Genomic DNA, 18,928 nt, shown 5'->3' on the forward strand with positions numbered 1-18,928 from the left:
CCTTCCCCACTCTATCTCCTATTATACAATCTACCTCTTGGGGAGTGATTGGTTGTTGTGATGTTCAACAATTTATGGGGCTCAGTCTCTGCTGACCGGAATTTCGCTAAGCCTTGTCAAACTAAGCTTAGAATCACAGAATATCGTCGTAGGTATCTGACTTATCATTAGGCATAAGAAAATCTTGCAGGTCATGTTCGATAAACCAACCGTAGCACCATCGGAGCCGCGCTCGTCCCGGACTTCATGGTTTTCAACCTTACACCATGGGTACGTATCCTCGATCCATTCCAGTCCGATACCGTCCCCCTTCAGCTTGTGGAGCTTCATCCCCTCCTTTAATGTTACCAGGCATCAATCCTTCGTGAGAGCTCTCGATGCCGAAATTTCAATCGGAGTCCATATCTCCGATATCACAGGAGTGCTCTCAGGCTGCATGGTACCACGGGAGCCTGTTCTGGAGCCTCGAAACGAGTATTTCTGATCACTCCCAATTCCTGCTATCTCATAGAGCGTTCGCGATCCTGTCCTGAACTATCAGCGAGCGAAGGTTTCTATCCATCTCCCGCATTTTTTCGCAGACTTCTTTGAGTTCCTAGAAGAATACAGCCATTACGATCGAAGTCAGCCTGCAGAGTAACAATTTTCTCATTTCGTTCCGGAGGAAATCTTCCGTCGAAAGCATGTCATTGTGAAGTCTTGTATCGGCCTAATAAAGGCGACCGGAAAAGAGGGATCATGCCTGGCTCACCTGGCGCAGAGTTGCGAGTTCTATCGGAGTATCATCATATTTCTGCCAGACCTCGTTCATATCTCGCAGCTCCTCGAGGAAGGCGTCGACGTCGAGGGGCAGCATATTTCTCATGGTGACGCCGTCTATGCTGTTGACTATCCCTAGAATACAACTTCAAGTCTGAGGATCGGGAGATATTCTATCCTGAGAGAATATCTGTCGAGAATGACGACGTTGGAAGAGGACAAAGTTACTCAGGAATAACTTTGCAAGGAATATCTCACCCGATATCTCACCGAGACGATTGATCAAATCTTCTAGAGCTCCATTGAAATCCTCCTTCGAGTTGACTCGACGAAGGGCCTCAATCACTTTCGATAACCGGAGTCGTTCCAGGCTCTCTGCAAGCGCGACCCGTTCTTTCTCACCAGCGGTGATGGCTCCCTGAAAATCGGGATTGAGCATCTCATGATACTGTCTAACTCTCCACATTCATACATCGGGATCCTCAAAACAAAGCAATGGGCAATGGGCAAGCGAAATGGGCAAGAAAACTGAGCTCAAGCTTCCGTAGCTTCTATGGGAAAACTCAATTATCGATCTCCGAACATTGACTACCTTCAGGGTGCCTGTCGCCAGAATATGTTGCTCAACTTTCTCCTCTAGGTCTCGTTTCTCTGAATTCTGCTGGAGCTGCACATGGACAAGGCGCAGTCTTGTCAAACGAGAGGAACTCATGATCACGGGCAGTCGTGTGGAGGCGGAGTCGATCGCCCGCCTTGGAAACTTTTGACGAAACACAGTCAGCTGTCACTCTCAACGGTCCTCAGTTCTCCTGGGGAACGTCAGTCCGACATCCACTCGACGAATTCAGATGTTCTCGTGCAAAAAAAAGCCCGCGGTGTCCGACGTCGTCTGCTCTCGCGCGCATTTTCGAAATTCATGTCAGAATCGCTGTATCTCTGAATATGATCAATCCTCTGAAGTTATGACTGATTCGGCAAGCAAGAACACCGCTCCGCTCTGAATGTGGCGAGAATCCGCTCAATCATCTTCGCCGGATGTCAGGTTGGAGGAGATTAAGCGCGAGTAGCTCTCTTAGCACTCTACTGCGGTACAACTTCGGCAGTGGCTACTCCTCACCCGCTATTCCGATATCCATTGATGGCTCGAACCTGGCTTTGGGCTTCTCTTGGTCAGAGTCGGGATATCTCAGACGACAGGATTTATTCGGGAGATCCACCCTGCAAAAGTTCAGCTCGCGTATCTGAATTCTGGCGCGCACGCTGAGTTATCGACGGAGTGTACGGACACGCAGAGAAGTCCGTAATCAAAACGCCTGCTGAACGATTCCCTATCCTCGGGACATTTCCGTGCTGAACGAGCTTCATCGATTCCCGATTCGTTTATTCGTAGCCTGATTCGAATTGGAGAGGTTGCCGTATTGCCGTCTCATGGAGCGATGATGGTGATGGCGAAGTAATGGGCGCTCTTACGCAAACAGCGAGAATGAATAGCTGCTACGACCGGCTTTGTGGTCAAGTCTATCGAAAATCGATGCCGATTGTAAAACGGCTCCCCGTCTCGTCCCAGGGCGTTTCATGCGTCGCGCCCGAGCTAGAGGCATGGCCTTGAATTATTTTACGTCTCTAGAGCGGTCTTTGAGCAAAAAATCTTGGCCTGATTCCGGGAACGGACTTCTCATCACAACGGTTTCCGAGTTCGAAAGCAGACCAGATTTGCGACATTTTTTGAGCGAAACTCCGGTCGAGGAAGTGACTTTGATGAAGCGTAGCCCGAAAACATCGCTCAAGATACAAGGAGCATGCTCGATGACGAACCTGATAACTAATAAGACAGTTTTAGCAGATATGAAATGCTGTCTGGTATCGAGGGATGGGGAGGGGTGGAGGATGCGCTGACGAACTCGAAGCAAAACTTTCCACAAGTTATCAATGCGACTCGGCGAATCTGTCGAGATCACCTCCATCTTCCTGCTGACCGCCGCCTGATTTCCGGCGGCCGAAGAGGGGGAAAGGTTGAGACCCGTTGATCTATTGGGCGGCGGGACGAGATCGCTTTTCCTGGATTGGATAAGTAGTCGCATTCCGAAATCGATCACCGCGTCGGGTCTTCTGGCGTAGCTGTCCCAGCAAGAGCCAGGCGAAGAAATCATTAGACGAGCGTGGAGCGTATGATAAAAAATCCCCTGGCGTCGTCCTCCATGATCATTTTCATCTATAATAGCTCGACAATCAAGTGAACGTCACATCGTTCGCGGGGACACTGCTCCACCGGGAGCGATGAATACGGGCGACTCGCCGAGAAATCAAAGCGGTCAAAGTGCGGATCCGCACTGCCGTACAAGTTCTCTGATTTGCCTCGATCAGCAGGCGGCTGCTCCAAGTCCAGCGCCCAGGTGACCAATGCCGACGGTCGGTTACCGCCAGTCGATGGCAGACACGTCTCGTGGGTAGGTATGTAGGTGGCATTTTGTGGAACGCGCCGCACGCTTTTGCTCTCGAGAAGTTTTCGCGAGGCTCCGGGCCCTCGTGAGACGTCAGTGAGGGTTTCCGGTTGACTCCGTTGAATTTCCGTCGAGATTCGTGATCTCTCACCCTTAGGGTGTCAATGAGCTTTTCCTCAAGGTTTCCCTTCGAGTCTTCGTCAGGCTCCCGTTAGGTTTTCAGTCAGGGAAAACATAATCCTCGCGGTCGGCGAGATTCGATGTACCCGGCCTTGTTCTTTCGGGTTCTCATCTATCCCTCGGTTACGTGTACGAAGTAATATCTAATCGATGAGACCGAGGACTGTGATTATGGGCTCCGAAGTTCTAACCGGGCGCTTTTCCTTGCTCACGGTTTGCGAGGTGATTCCCACCTCATGCACGCTATACGAGGGTATTCGATGATGGTATGGCCAGGATCCGGAGCTCCGCAGCTTCAACGCGGTTCAATTTTCTCCAGTCGAAAAAGAGCAATAATGAACATCAGCGACGTCATTACGGCCATTCGTTAGCTCTCGTCGGGGAAAAAAACGAGTACCGCTCGTGCTCGACCGCGAGGGTGAAGCCCGGTGAAGTTTCCTCCGAATGAGCCCATGTGGCCCCTGGGCCTCGAGGAACTCTTAGGAACATTTAGCCACGAATATACTCGCATTTTAAATTGTACTGAACGAGGGCTGCGCCTGTCGCTGTTACAGAGGGAAGTTCACCGCGTTCCTCGTCGGCTCTGTAGGTACATGTAGAAATTAAATTCGTCGAGGAACAGTGTCCGGGCCAAATTCTGAAAGCGTTGTGCTGCCGTCGCCAACGTAGTGTTGGTGATGATCGAAGCTCTTCCCCGGAGGCATGCTTTACACTGCTCGGCCGTAAAAGCGTTAGAAGAACCTTTCTATTTTCGTATTCGCGCTTGTGGGCGGCTGCCCTCTGAACGGCTGAAGGCCAGGGACACGTCGGTGCGGCGGCGATTGCGGCAGCGGGCCGGCCCCCGAACTCGCCCGAACTCATGGCTCGAGGCGGACGATGGACACAAAGCTAGACTGGAGCTCACTCAAGCACGCGGTCCGGAGAACTGGAGAAAAACTGTCAACTACAACCTCGGCACAGAAAGGCTTCCTGCTGTCGACCACGTCCGCCGAGTGATCACGAATTGATTTGGATGTTCCTCGAGTCCTCTCGTGGAGTGCCGATTTTTATGTCTAACGGATACAATCATGTAAATTGGATTCTTCGAGCTTTGTCCGACCGCCGAGGAGGGATGGAGTCGACACAACACTCCTCGGAGTCGTGCAGTCAGAGCCTTCGGTTGGCGGCGAGAAAAAGTAGACGGTCTAGGGAACAACGCAGCTCAAAGGTCTCAAAGACGACGGCGACGGCTCCGAGATCCGAGAAGGAAAGAAAGAGAAAACGAGTGAAAGGAGGGTCAACACAGTAATAGAGAAGGACAACAAAGCGCCAGGGCATCGAGTTGAGAACAAACAGAAATGTTCAAAGGAAGAATCCTACAGAGAATGCAGCTGTTCGACAGCAGCGACTTGTGTGGAAGCTCGTCGTTTACTGCTTAGCGAGGCTGCCCCCACTTGCTCTGTGCAATCATTGGGCGCGCACTTTTGTCACGTAGCTGGGAATCCGGAGGCGATGGCAGCGATTATCTACATATACGAATAATCGACGGAATACGATCCCGAGTCACCGGACCGACAACGCGCTCTACGCGGGCCTGGCTCGATGGAAATCGGTACAATAATTGATAAATAATCGCCTATGGACGCGGGCGCATCTCGCCCAGACCTCCTGGTCGTCGTGCATGGTGTCAATGATTACGATCGGAAGAACTCTTCGCTATAATGCGCGGAGCTGATAGCGAATCCGCAGTGAATGATTACGAATAAATAGCTGAACTGTTGAGAAAAAAATATGAGCACTCACTGTTAGCCTGTCTGTTTGTTGTGTGTTCCCTATAGACTCCAGGAGAGCTTAACCGAACGCCGTGAAAATTCGAGAATGGGTTCAGGGGAGCCGCCCGAAGGGTATAGGGGTCGCCGGTGTCGTTCCCATGCGATTGATCCTTCTACCCTGAAAACATTATTTGACTGCACCTCCCATCGAACATTCGGAAGAGACGGGAGAATACGAATTCGCGGAATCTCTCAAGTACTGGACCCGACCACCATGAAAATTCGGTGGTGGATTTTTGAAAGCTCTTAGGAAGATTATAAGGGGTTGCCGTCATCATACGATGCTGTTTCCCATTCATAGATCTCGATTAAAGCTGTTGTAGCCGTATTGGATCATGGATTACTGGTGTCCTCATGGAATGAGAATGGAGAGCGGGGAGAGCGACACAGGGGACCTAGGAGAACGGCGAAAAGGGAAAGGGGGGATTTATTAGGTGGGAATAGGGGAACCTATGAAACGATGAGAGAGGGAATTCTTGGAACGGGAATAACCGAAGACCCCAAGGGCAGGAGTACGGGTCTTCGGGGGAGTTGGGAACTTCGGGGACTTTTAACCAGGGCAGCGGGAGAACGGGAAAACAGAGAGGTTGGAAAGGATGGAACGGGGCACTGAGGTACACGGAGAAGACAAGGAGAAGAAAGCAGGGGGCAAATGGGAAATGATGATCACGAGAAAGGGAAAGTGACGAGGATTATGCAGACACCGAGCCAACTCATGAGAAGCGCGCTGATAGCGAGCAGCTCCGGAGCAAGCGCACCAAGAGCAAGCGCGTGTGTAGAGAGTTTAGAGCTACCTAGTGTCGCTGAGCGCGGAACACAGGTGTCCTTATGAGTTCACATTATCGAAAAACCAGCTCGGAAACTGATTCTCGGACCGCCCTTCACTTAATATTCATGTGTTTTCGCCTTTTATTCCGCTGGCTAAGCTGTTTCCGGTTGAATCCCAGTTGGCTTCTTCGGGAGATTGGCGATCCGCTCGGTCAGAGTCCCATCGATAGCATTGACTGCATTGCCTTGCGGGGATAGTTCCATGTTCTCCTGCAATTGAAGCTTCATGATGAGTTTCACCGGCCAGCAGCTGAGTTTAATTTCGCCGCTGAAGGTCGGAAACAGCCAAGTCACGAGATGACGGCCAGCCTCGATGTCGAAACCCCGAGATGTCGCTCTCCGCACCTGGTCTGATTCGTTTTTCCATGCTCAAGTACTTGTTTTTATATGAAACACGGATGGACATGAGATAGATGCGCCAAAGAGCAGAATTTCTCTAGTCTTCCAAAGAAAGACGGCGACTACCTTGAGGATATGCAACCGACGCGCCATTCTGGGACAAGCCATTGTTTTGCGGCAGTTGTCTCGTTTTTCTCACGCGATATTGATTCCGAGGAGGAACGGAACCCTCCTCGATGCAAAAATGAGTCCTCATCGATCCGAACTTGAGTGGGAGGTAGGAAAATATCTCTAGAATTTGAGGAACCTAGAACATTGCACCACGATTTAGGCGGACTTCCCTTCTCGCGGGCAGCGTCTCGGGACTTCCTGGAGTCCAAGGGGCCGGATCATAAATTCAATCTGATTATTCATGTCACAATTCCGAGGAACGAAACAACCGTCTGACACTTCCTCTGAAAAATAAGGCCCGCGGAGAGATTCCCCGCGAGTGAATCAGCGCGGGCAATCTCGACTCTCGCAGCAACCCTGAGATTAACGACTCGATCCAGACGTTGCGCTCGACTGGGTATCAGAATATCAGATCGCTGCCGAAAAGGCAAAACTGTCTGAGGGAATTCGTTTCTAATAGGGCTCTCCCTGATTCCTCTCGACCGTGTTACGTTTGGAACTTTCTCCCCGTTCGCTTACGGTCGTGGACGTGCTGAATGGAATTTTCCACTGAGCAACAAACTCAATGTACATATCAAATTACTTTGAAAAGGGGTCCGTTGCCGGAGGCGCAGGCCGCCGTAAGTTTGAATCAGAAGTTATAAAATCTCGTGAGTTCCGCAACCCCCCGTCGACCGCTTCGGAGCACTCCCTTGGACCCTCCGGGAGCCGCTACCTTTTGACAACTGACTCGTATCCGGAATTCGGTCTCTCTTTCGCTCGCAGTCTCTCTCTTCATTCTGAACCCTTTTTGCCTTTAGCAGTCTGTCCCGTCGATCGGTCGGCCCGCGGGAGTTGAGCACCGATATGAGATCGATACAGGCTTGCACTGATTCTGAATGGCGTCTCCGCTGAAAGGCGAGCGTCTGGGAATTATCGACTCGAGTCGACTGGAGGTAGATGGCTGCAAGTCCATGGACACCTCTCGGGCCGGGCGAGACTCACGCTGACCGACCGACTGCTCGAGGAAACAATGCCACCGAGGCCCGGAGCTCACAAGTGAGGGTAGAGTAGGATATTCGCGACTCGTTCCCCCCTCCGGAGCTAGCTTTCGCCGAGTTGTCCCACGTAATATCCTCGACTCGGGCTAGGATCGGGCGTGGAAAAAACTAGTAGGTACATATTTATTCCTTTCGAAATTCAAGTGTCCATTCTGTTCGGAGTACGACTTTTGGAGGGGAGTAGGATTCTTCCCCAAAACTCCGAATGTATCACTGGTGTTACAAGATGGAGATTGTTGGAGAGAATGTTATTTTCTCGCCATTTCGCCTCGGGCGCCAGACCGCCACTGTATCCCCTTCGCGCAAAGCCGAGCGCACATTTCAACTTTATCATCAACTTGGTCGCACATGAGCCAAATACGTTTTCGATATTGTGTTTCAATCGACCAGCTCTTGGGACGGAACCCGAGCCCTAACACATCTGCTCCTCGTCAGATGTCGAGCCGGGAATTGTCTCTCAGCGATAAACCCGACGGTCGGGAGCGAGGTCGAGGAACGATAGGAATGATATTGCGTCAACCTGGGGCCTTTCTGCGGATGGAATACTCAATCTCCGATTCGGACAGATGAGCCGATTCCGGCTCCGGCGCAGCGTGGGAATCGGTCGATCCGCGGGAAGGAGAATGCTCGGATTTGGGAGGTATCGGATAAGGTCTCTCTTTCGCTGCTCGAGATTCATCCATTAGACCAGTCCGTGCTCTACTCTTCACCAATATCATACACGACTCATATTAAGGGACAGAAGCGGAGTCTCGCGTGATCTAAAGTTTTCTCCGTTGCTCTGTAATTAAACGCGCGAATCAAGAGCCTCCTCTAAAGCGCCCCCAATCGACCTCAAAAGTTCTCTCAGACTTTCTCTCTCCCTACTCCAATCGACATACTAGTTCGGAATCGAGCAAGATCCGATCGGCGTCAACGCTCGAGCAGGAAAATAACCGCTTCCCACGATGATTCCGTAACGCAGGAATCGAGTCTAGTAATTTGATTTGGGACTTCGCTGGTATTCCTCTGACCGACTTCGCTGTGCCGATGGATTTTTCCCAAACTGAGGAAAGGCGAGTCAACAAGGCAAACCGCGAACACAAGCAATCCATACATCATCCGGTGCTTGACGATAGGACGATTAGTGAAAGGTTTAAGTTTGATTTATAGCACCGCCTTCAGAGTGACCGAGTAAGTGAGTGAGGTCCTTTCCTGGTCGACTGGAGCGCCACCTGTGGTGGACGACTTTATGGCGAGGACTCCCCGGCGAGGACTTCACGCCGCTTCTGTGTTGCTTGCACGCACGCGAAAGCGGTCGAGGCTCGAACGTTCACTCTCGTTATTCACCCGGCGGCCTCGTTATTACCTTCCGACCATCCGGAATCGCCACTATATGCTTGACACCGGCTGGATACATCGATGTTCACCAATCAGTATTCTCCTCATCTTCATCGTCCTTCTCTCCTCCGAGCCCGCCGTCAGTCCGACTAAGAGAATCCCTCGATTCAAGCTCCCGAGCTGAAAGTACAACATCTGGCATGTGAGTGCTTGTGAATGTTAACGATTAAGGGTAATTCCGCGGAAGGAATATCTTGACGCAATCGCGGAAGAGAGGCGGACTCCTTCGGCCGCGGCGTCTGCACTGGCAAAAACGGAGTTATCCGCAAGCCGTAGGGTTCAAGAATGATTTCGCAAAGACTTCACGAGGTTTCCGGTTCGGTTTTCCAACCGGCTTCCGAACGAGTATAGCCATGAGTAGGTAGTCAGCTTCTCTCCCCCATCTTCTGCTTGCATAACATGTTTGTTTTATCGTACGGGAGCTCACGGGTAGGAGCAGGTAAGCATGAGGTACTCGGAGCGTTGCCCAAATCCCGCTCCCCTCTGTTCCAGGTTGGACGGAACGATCGTTTTCCTAGCTCGTAGTGCGTCGCGGCGTTCCGAGCCGCGCACTCACGACCGCAAAACTCTCAGAGAAACTCATGCATCCAGGCATCTCATTTCTTATCTTAGCGCACAGCGGGAAGCCACTCTCACTTGCACGAGCAAGATGAATCGATAAATGGTTGCGATTGATTCGACGTAAGCGCCTTCTGACTGGAGGACTCCAATTCTGTTGGGTGTGATGTGTTATTACGCGCGTTCACATATCCCACAGCCCTATCGGTCGGTCGTCTCCCGATCGACGGCTGGCGCCACCGAGCGTAGCAAATCGTATTTCGGTGCGCATTCTCCTCCTTAGTGGAGCCTAGCGTGCTGGATACATACTATACGGCCGTGGACCCGCCGTAGAGCCTGACTTGCAAGTCTGAAGCTCAACGTTCCATCGGAACATCTGACTTTCGGTCGCTCTTCTAGACCGAAACCTCCACCTTGAGCGGGAGCCGATTTCCGTGGCTCGGAAAGATTCCTTGAGGAAATGTATTGTACGAATGCATCAGCCTGGTGAAATAAAATCAACAGGCTCTGGAGGGATCCTTTATCTTATCTACTTGTCGAATTTGCAAGGACTTCATTTAAAAACGAGTCTCTTCATATGCTGGTGATTGGGGGCTACTGAGCGATTGGGTGACGCGGGAAATTCCTTCAAAGAGCCGAGTTTGAGGCGTAATGTTGAATACTGCGAGGGAACGTCTCCCGTCGACCGAATTCTCACGATGATCGCTTCCGGGAGGATTCCCCCTCTCGGCCTCAGGGAAGCTAAACGTTCCTCGTGGACTCGGATCGCCGAGTTTGAGACCCTTTGGACTCGAAAGAGCGGGCCCGATGAATTCCTGCAAACCAGTCACCAATGCCAGCCGAGTATTGCGAAAAAGAGAAACTCTCGCGAAAATCACTCGCCAAGTCTCTCGAACGAATATTCCCTTCTTCCGCTATTCACATTCTCTGCCACCGCACGGCCGACCTCAATGCGACTCCTAATGGCTCGTCTCCTCATTCCCCGAAGGCCAACTCGTCATCAACATTGTTCCGTAACGGAGGCCGCGTAATGTCGGTTGTCCATTATGCGCCCGCTCTCCCAATACTACTTTTCATCGAACCTGTCAGGCAGTGAGCTTTCATCGTCGTTGTCGTCAACTGTATGACTCGGCAAAAAATAGTGCTTCTTGGACTCGTACGACCGAGAGGAGCTCGTACCGATCCGCGGACCCCTCTGCGCTCAGGCGCGCCGAGTACGATCGGGAGCGAATTGAATATTTCCCTCGTTCCATGATCCTGACCATCGGATCCGTTAAGATCGCATGGTGACTGGAGAACCGAGAAAGCTCGAATGGACCGAGCGCCGCGCCGTTTCGATCGAAACTTGAGCTCCGAGACTTCTCCACGAGTAATCGGCTTATCTCAATGCCATGGACAGTTTTCCAATGTTGTTACGCTTCCAGTAGCTAGAGTAATGTATTTAGAGTAATGTCTCACGACCTCTCAGCAAAGGCTCAATACAAGAGGGAATCGTCGACGCCGAACGAAGCTGAGCGGTCATCTCGAACCATAACACCGGAACGTAATGGTTCCCTGGAACAGCGACAGACTGAGATTATTCCACCGCCTGGAGGCAGGAACTTCTGGTAGAGTCGACTGCACTGTCCTGACCGAGAGGTATTCTCCGATGCGAAAGTGGTGTGCCGATTATGTCGCCCGCTTTCGCCTCGCCGTCCCATTAGGGAGAAAAATGCTTTCGTGTTGACTCATTCGCGAGGCAAGTGAATCACGATTTTAATAGCGCTCCGAGAATGAAGCGGATCGATGGTGTCGAGCGCGAGCGCCAAGGTCCGGGATTTTCCCCGGTCGAACGGGGCTCCCCTGATAACATCAAAATTCATGCAGGGGACGATCATTTTTTTATGACACTCAATTCCTCAAGCTTCTTGCTCCTATCTCCGGGGACATCGGAATAACAGCACTCGACTGTTCTCCTTCCCGGAGCAGGCATTTTGTTTTCGATCCCGACGCAGGGAAGCCAATCCAGGGAAAAATGAGCCTTCACTTCGAATCCTATCTATTTATGAAAGGTCGACCTTGACAAGGTTGGGCTTCATTTTCAAGCGTCTCTATCTCTTCTGTCATTCCTACCCGACCGGGACTCTCTCTTCTTCTCGCTTCCTGTTTCGCGTTGTCCCTACATGCCGCAAACCCTTGCGCTTGCGGTCTCGCTGTGGGAGGGTCAGAGCGTCCGGGAAGTCAGTCGACCGACAGAGTGCCAATCTAGGCTGAGTAGTCGTTGACGTTCGCCTGCTGCTAACCGCGGCGGATCACTTTAAAATAAAGCAACGACCAAGTTACTCTCCTCAGGGGCTTTGAGCAGTTTCCTTACAGCGGGCGACTCAAGCCCTTCTCGGTGATAGCTCTCGGTCTTGACCAGATACACTTGGATCGACCGAGTGGAACAAGGGGCCGATGTTCACAACAGCGCTCGGATGCTCAATTCCACCTTTAGGGACGACGTCGTTGTCCGACCGCTTAATCTTGATCTTATGTTTGCAGACTCTGATTCGAATTGCGGTCAGTCGATTTCCTGATTCGTGATGCTCAGAGTTTTCATTAGGCACCTATCGATCAAAGCCCATCCGATGCTCGAGTAGAGCACGCCAACTTTTCATTGGATTCGGATTTCGAGGGAGGGATTCCGAGTTTGTCGGAGGACAGGTATTTGCCTCAAATACCTCAGGACAATCCTGCCCCGGTGTTTCGGTCGTTCTGCCGCGATCGTTCAGAGTCTATTCATAGAACGGAGAGTTACCCAGCGTGTCGAAACATGTGCCGACTGCTGTTGTTATTTGCGAGCCCGGAAGCGAAGGGTCTGGAACCGGGGAGAGATCGCGAGAGCTCGCGGCTCTCCTCCGCATTTTGCTTCAGAAGAACGAGATAGGAATTTCATGGCGATAGCGGGTTCGTTCCGTGCTGCTCCAGTCATTACGCAGGACGCTCCGTGTCTTCCCATCGCGTTCGCGATCTCGAATCGTCTTCTGAAGATGTCTGTCCCCGCTAGAATGTCTCAAACATCGCGTGATTCGCTGGAATCATTGCGAAGCCCACCGAAGCTGCGTGTATCGGTTATGTTTTTGTACACAATAGGACGTCGAACGAATCGAGTTCTTCGGGCGCATGCACATCGACCGGACAAACCATCGGACTCGAGCGCGGTACTGATGGATGAGCAATCTGAGCGCAGGCGCTCGGGGCCGGAGCTCGATCTGCGCGAAAAGATTAGACTCCAAATCTCGCTCAGTAGGCTGGGTTTACGAAAACTGCGGCATTCCTCGGTGTCCGGCCCGACTTTGACGGGAATTAGAGTACGCGCGCCCGCTGCAACGCCACGTAGGTTCCGTGGTCGTCTCTTCGGCCGTTTCGGTCCACCGCCGATCGGTCGATTTCCCAGTGCTTCCCAGTGAAAGACAGTTTGCTTGTTGGTCGGTCGTTTCTTGCGTGATCGGTCGCTCGGCCGGCTGCGCGAGGCATCACCTCCCTTGCCGTCGAGGTGATCGATGAACTCAATGCAAACCCCATCAATCATCGCCCCTCAGACTGGAAAAACATCTGCGATGTGTTTGGCATTCTAGCTACAGCGCCAAGAAGGCGGAACAACCCATACAGTTTGTTTTTCGCACGATCCCGTCTACGCTCCGAGGCGGTATGTTCAAATAATGTATCAGACTTGCTGCACGAGTCACGAACCATTGTAAATCAATGCATACCCGAGTCCCCGGACGGGGCTCCGGCCGTCGGAGATGGGAAATGCCAGATTGAGACCGCTGGATCTGTTTTGTGTCAGACCTATCGGTGTTCCGATTGGCATTGGCATATGTACGTCCCTTATGATGAAACCTCGATCGAAGCGCGAGATAGAAGCGACGTAAAGCCGCAGAGGAAGATGCGAAATTGAATAAGAGCTCTCACTCTGGATTTGATTAATGGAAGACGACAGGGGAGTTCCACCGGGACGGCGTCTTTTCATTCGTTTCAGTCCAAGGTCATTCAATTCAGGTTATGATAGGGACTGCCAGCGCGACTCAACTCCACTCGGGGCGACTCGTCGCTCTGCTAATTGATGACGCGAAAAACGGCGGCTCACCGTAAACATCCGTGCCGGATTGCTCTGATCCATCGATAACTAGCTCAAGGTATAAATGGTGTTCGCGCGTGGTTTGAATGAGCCCGACTAGGAAGCTTGCTTACGAGTTCCATTAGTTAGGTACTTATTTCCGCTCATTCTCTCTTTGCTTAGCGGAAGTTGTGGGAAGATTACGTATTCCTTGTGAGCTCTGGCGTTGCTTAAGTGTGTCTGGACGCTTTCTCACAGGGAGGTTTGTCTGTTGTTAGCGGGTACATCAGCTAAATGGCGCTACGCGAAAGGGGACACGGTCGCTAATTGCTCCCGAGTTAAGGTCGCTGATCGATCCTACGGAGCGAGGGGGTTCCTCGATGTGTTTACTCTGCGTTACGAGCATTCGGTTCGGATACAGAACGGACTCCCTCACGACTCGTTCCTGGGGAGGGTCCCGATCTATTCCGACTCTCAATGACACGCCCCTTGTTATAAGTTCCTTATTTATCCATTTTCATGTCTACTCATAATTTCACAGTGATTCGTGGGATATTCGCTGCGATAACTCCAGCGTCCATCGGTCATCCACTTTACGCTGTGGGGTCGTCATGATGTTTTTAGCGTCGTCCGCGCACGTCGTGAACTTGCCCCACTCACGCTTCGCGATCACGAGTAGGCTGGCGGTACAAACATGCACGAGTGCTCGGAAATTCGTCTCCATGCAAATGTCACGAAAGGCGGTACTCATTCATCTGTCCGGCTTGGTTTCAACTGAACGAGCTGAGCGCCTGTTCACGAGAACAACCTCCACCTCCCTGACCGAGGGTGGGCCTGGAACGCGCGGGCAGCAACGTTCAAATTGTTGGACGATACTCGTCTACCTATCGTGGGATTCCCGCCTCCCAACTTTCGCCCCGTCCCCTCCACCGCTAGTCTTCCCGTTCTGCCGTCGGTGATCCTACGCTCCGGCTGTCCCTCATTTCCTCGAAGCTCAAAACTCTATTCCCTTTTTGCACTCTGCCCTTGCCATCTGTCCTCGGGGAAAAAACCCTCGACACGTAGCAATGGCCGGGCCTTTGAAGGCGAGCAGCTGTTCACTCAAACGAGTTCTTCTCGTATCGCAGGGAATGATTCAGATAAAAGCCAGATCAGTCTACGTAAGCACGGGAATGTATTTCTCAGGCGCTCGCTTCAATAGCAGCTGTTATTCCTCACGATTCAGAGGGTTGAAAAGAGGAAGCCCACGGAATTCGACCGAGGCTCCATGCCGAAACCCCCGAAACAAGCGGGACGTAGGTACTTGCCGAATGCCGTTTCCAAAGAATCCGCAATAGGTTTCTGTCGACATCAGATCAACGGTGATCGACTCGATCGCTTGCAGGCGTCCGACAGTAATACGCGTCTATTTTTATCTTGAAAGAGTCGGCGGTCCGATGAGTGCGGAGGGGCATCCGTCTTCTCCAAAGACCACACAGGATCGGCTCAAGCCGAGGATCGATCCTAACTCTCCAAATCCGATTCAAGTCTCAATGTGATCCTGACGAACCTCTCTCGCGATGCAATCGTGGTCGATCCCGAGCCAGATATTCCGGTGCCTGCCCCGAGTCGCTCCATCTGCCGAGAGGCTGGACTGGAATCGGGGGATCGGTTCGGAGAAAAATTGCATTGCGAAGCACTATCGACTTGGAACCCAGAGTCGCATAAATTTCGGAATTCAAAAATAGTTATTCCCGCCCCCTTGGGATCTCAGGCGGTGGTCACTGCCGAATAATATTTTTCCGTGAGTAACATCGCGATTTCTCATGTTCATCAGTGCTAGCGAACTCTAGCGGTCCTCGTGAGGTGTGTGGTATTCACCCGATCATCAGCGAGATAGACATCGGGGGTCATAGCCTTCCGCTAAGCATTGACCCTTCTTGTGCGTCAATAATTAATTTGCGGGCCTGCACAATGGGAGTCCAAGCCCCCAGTAATTTGTTAGTCCTGAAGGCCGATGCGTTTGGCCAGATCGTTGCATGCCCTCCCGAGACAACGAGATTCTCAAGAGACGCTCAAAAAGAAGATTCTGGGTTCTCATTTCGTCTCATTGTAGGACGTTGTTCTTCCCCAGGGCCGGGTCAAGGGTTCGATTCGGAGTCCACTCGCTTTGGCCTCGTCTTGTTCCCACGGCAATTCGTTCTTGGAGATGCCTCTGACGTGACCTCGATTTGAAGAAAATGCCTGGTGGCTCGCCGAGAAGGGCTGTTGTGCTCTTCGTGCTCACGCTCATGATGTTGTTCGTCCCCTCGAGTGCGCAATTGGAAGGTTGTTTCAAAGACTGCATCTGCAACTGGTCTGGAGGGAAACGCACAGTGAATTGCGCTCACGCGCGACTCACCGATCTCCCGTCTGGGCTTAGCCGGGATACCCAGGTGAGTGGTTTCCCTGACGCAACGGCTTTCACTCCGCTCGCGAAAGTCTACAGTTCCAGAGCTCCAAGCAGGGCGATCGGTCTCTATACGCCCGCTAGTCCCTCTCCAGATTTCTCTGCCCACACCCATTCAGAATCCCCGGTACTCGACTCCTGACAGAGAGTAGAAAAAAATTTCTCCCCTTTGTAGGGTTTATGAGCTTCCTAACGAGTGGCTTACACCGCAGGTCGTCAACATATCAGAGAACTCGATTGGAAGCATCTCGGCCCGTGCTTTTCACTCTCGTGGCTACATAAACCTCCAGAGGATATTTGCGTCACGATGCGGTCTCGTCGAGATCGCGGATGACGCTTTCCACCTACTGAATAACCTCGTTGAGTTGGATTTGAGTTCTAATTTGCTGACTCAAGTTCCAAGCAGGGCCCTCTCGGACTGCTCGGGTCTGCGCCGTCTGTCTCTGAGTCACAATCCTATTAAAGTTCTGCGCGACGATTCGTTTGTTGTAAGTACCTAGCGACCGGCGCGGCTTACGCGGAATGCGACGTCATACATGCAGTTCCTGTCGAGCTTGTCCGTCGTCAGCGCATTCTGAAACATAATAACTCTGAACTCGAACTTTCTTCATCAAACGATGAATCGCCACGAAAGGCCACCGGTTGTCCATTTAGCCTTCCTCGTACCAATGTGAAAATCAATAAAAGCGCGTCCCGATCTCTTTGCATCGCATACAAGCCTCTGGATGCGAATGGAGATACAATTGAGTGACTGCGAACGATGCACAAATACCGATTCCAGGGTCTCAGTCGACTGGCCACGCTTGAGCTCAACGACTGTGAACTGCAATCGATTGAGAGCTTCGCGTTCCGTGGATTGAGCAGTTTGGAGTTTTTACGACTGGCTCGTAACTCCTTGGAGAAGATCCCGTCAGACTCGCTCGTCGAACATCTCCAGCCCCATCTCTACGAGTTGAACCTTCAGGTACGAGTGCTGCGCCGCGAGCGAAAAGTTCTTACAAGAATCTGACGAAAAAAATCGCGATCGAATATCGCCGGCTGTCGAATATCGCGTTCATTTCCAAAGGATTCTCCAGGACAACCCTTGGCTGTGCGACTGCGGAATCAGAAGCCTGCGCACGTGGATGATTAAAAACAACATCCCGCTGTCTGTTTCCCCAAAGTGCGCGCGGCCGGCCCGCCTCCAGGGTGAGAAAATAAATCGCTCTCTCGTAGAATCAACGACAAATATGAATATTTCCAGCGCCGTCGTGTCTGGAACGACGGGCCGTAGCGGGGAGAAAAGTCATCGATCAGGTTCGGTGAGGAGGGGAAGAGACGATGAATATTTGGGATGGTCGCGACCTTTTTGTTCCTTGAACAGGTATTTCTTGGAATGCCCTGACGATCGATGATTTCGCGTGTGAGCCTAAAATCATGCACGCAGACTTCACGATTTCGGCCAAAGAAGCGGACAACGTGACGCTCCAGTGTGAGGCCGAATGCCGATCGCCAGCATCGATAGGATGGCATTTCCGAAATCGAATCATTCACAATATGACGCTTATGTCATTCGGTCGCCAGTTCTACGTCATCAGAGAAGAATCGTCGCCAGGATCGAAAACCAATAGCCTGACTATCATAAATGTCATGTCGAAAGACGAGGGGATCTACACTTGCGTGGTGTCGAACCGCGCGGGAAATGCCACCAAGTCCATCAAACTAACGGTCCAGCCTCGTGACGATTTCTGGGAGCTGACGTTGACTGAGCTGATGGGTGTCGTCGTCGTGTTGACGGTGTTGATTATTGTTCTGATATGCGCGGTACACATGGTCGTTCAGCAATACGCCCGCTTCTGCGAGCAACGGGACGCTTCGGCAACAGACCTCAACATCAAGTACCAGAGCGAACTGACACCGCGGTCGCCGAGCCTTGTTGACAAGAAAGTGTCGTTGATGGATCGCGGCAGCGCAAGATTCAAAAAAGTCCTCGCCGTGAGCAAGAAGGATAATCACTTCGTCGTCGACCTTCTCGGGGGTTCGCCCGAGGTTCAAAATAAATGCGGAGAATGCTGCCACGGAAACTGTTCCGAGGAGCATTTCACTCGGATCGAGCCGCTGTTGGAAGGCTATCCACAGACTCCGAGGAGTGGCCTTGGGGTTCCGAGCGATCATCTCGTTAGCGCGGTTGCGTCGGAACTAGAACACCGGATCACCCAGAGGATCCTGAGTCATCAGCTGAGCTCTCTCATGATTTCCCAGTTCCCGTTGGGAGAGCCCTCAAACGGCGGGGAGTGCTTCCGGAAGAACGATCGGAGACCTCAAATGACCGACGTGAAATATAGCCCCGACGAAGGCTTAGGTGAAGAGGAGAAGGAACATTGTGACGACGCCTCGGTTCGGTGACCTCTGCCAGTAGATTCCAGTCTGCGATCCATAGAGCTCCTGTGATCTGTACATAAATGTTTTGTTCACTGCTGTCAACGGAATTTCGCATAAAACAATGAATACAATCGCTCGCATGTCTTCATTAGTGGAAGAATTACTCGAGTCCCCCTCCCACCTTCTCAATCCTGAGTCCAATGGATGAGCAGTTCGTGTGTTGCCTTGTATTCCGCATCTACATTCCCCATACACTCGATCAGAAACTCATTTTCACCGCGAACTTTTCTCTTTCTAACATTATTCTCCTTCTTCCCGGCCGAGCAACCGCACGCGGCGCTCGTTCCGAACGAGTGAATACTCGCGACATAAAGCCAAGACTGGGATAAGTGCGGATTTCGACACGGGATCTGCTTGACGAATTGCCGCTCTGGATCGGAAAGTTTTTCCATTAGCACGGGTGCACTCGCGCGAGCGCCTTAGGCTCAACGGAAAGTCGCCCGCAAACTTCGTAGATGCTCGGAGCCTAGCTCAAGCCCGCCCTGGCATGG

At 51.9% G+C, this 18,928-nt stretch overlaps 2 protein-coding genes across 2 annotated transcripts; one reads left to right on the forward strand and one right to left on the reverse strand.

Annotated features, from left to right (window-relative positions):
• Nucleotides 1-473: 473 nt before the first annotated feature.
• Nucleotides 474-1,573, reverse strand: LOC100903374 (uncharacterized). The gene is made up of 4 exons (XM_003745925.1): nucleotides 1,352-1,573; nucleotides 1,018-1,177; nucleotides 752-894; nucleotides 474-595 (listed from the first exon to the last, which is right to left on the reverse strand). The coding sequence occupies exons 1-4, from the start codon at nucleotides 1,469-1,471 to the stop codon at nucleotides 506-508; spliced, it is 513 nt and encodes a 170-aa protein (XP_003745973.1). The 5' UTR covers nucleotides 1,472-1,573; the 3' UTR covers nucleotides 474-505.
• A 14,234-nt stretch (nucleotides 1,574-15,807) lies between these two features.
• Nucleotides 15,808-18,401, forward strand: LOC108864560 (leucine-rich repeat-containing protein 4C-like). Its single transcript, XM_029112222.1, has 5 exons — nucleotides 15,808-16,002; nucleotides 16,229-16,504; nucleotides 16,798-16,980; nucleotides 17,093-17,204; nucleotides 17,380-18,401. Exons 1-5 carry the CDS (start codon nucleotides 15,808-15,810, stop codon nucleotides 18,399-18,401), a joined length of 1,788 nt encoding a protein of 595 aa, XP_028968055.1.
• The last annotated feature ends 527 nt before the right edge of the window (nucleotides 18,402-18,928 follow it).

Source organism: Galendromus occidentalis, unplaced genomic scaffold (assembly GCF_000255335.2).
Source record: "Galendromus occidentalis unplaced genomic scaffold, Mocc_1.1 scf7180000077486, whole genome shotgun sequence".
Lineage (NCBI taxonomy): Eukaryota > Metazoa > Arthropoda > Arachnida > Mesostigmata > Phytoseiidae > Galendromus > Galendromus occidentalis.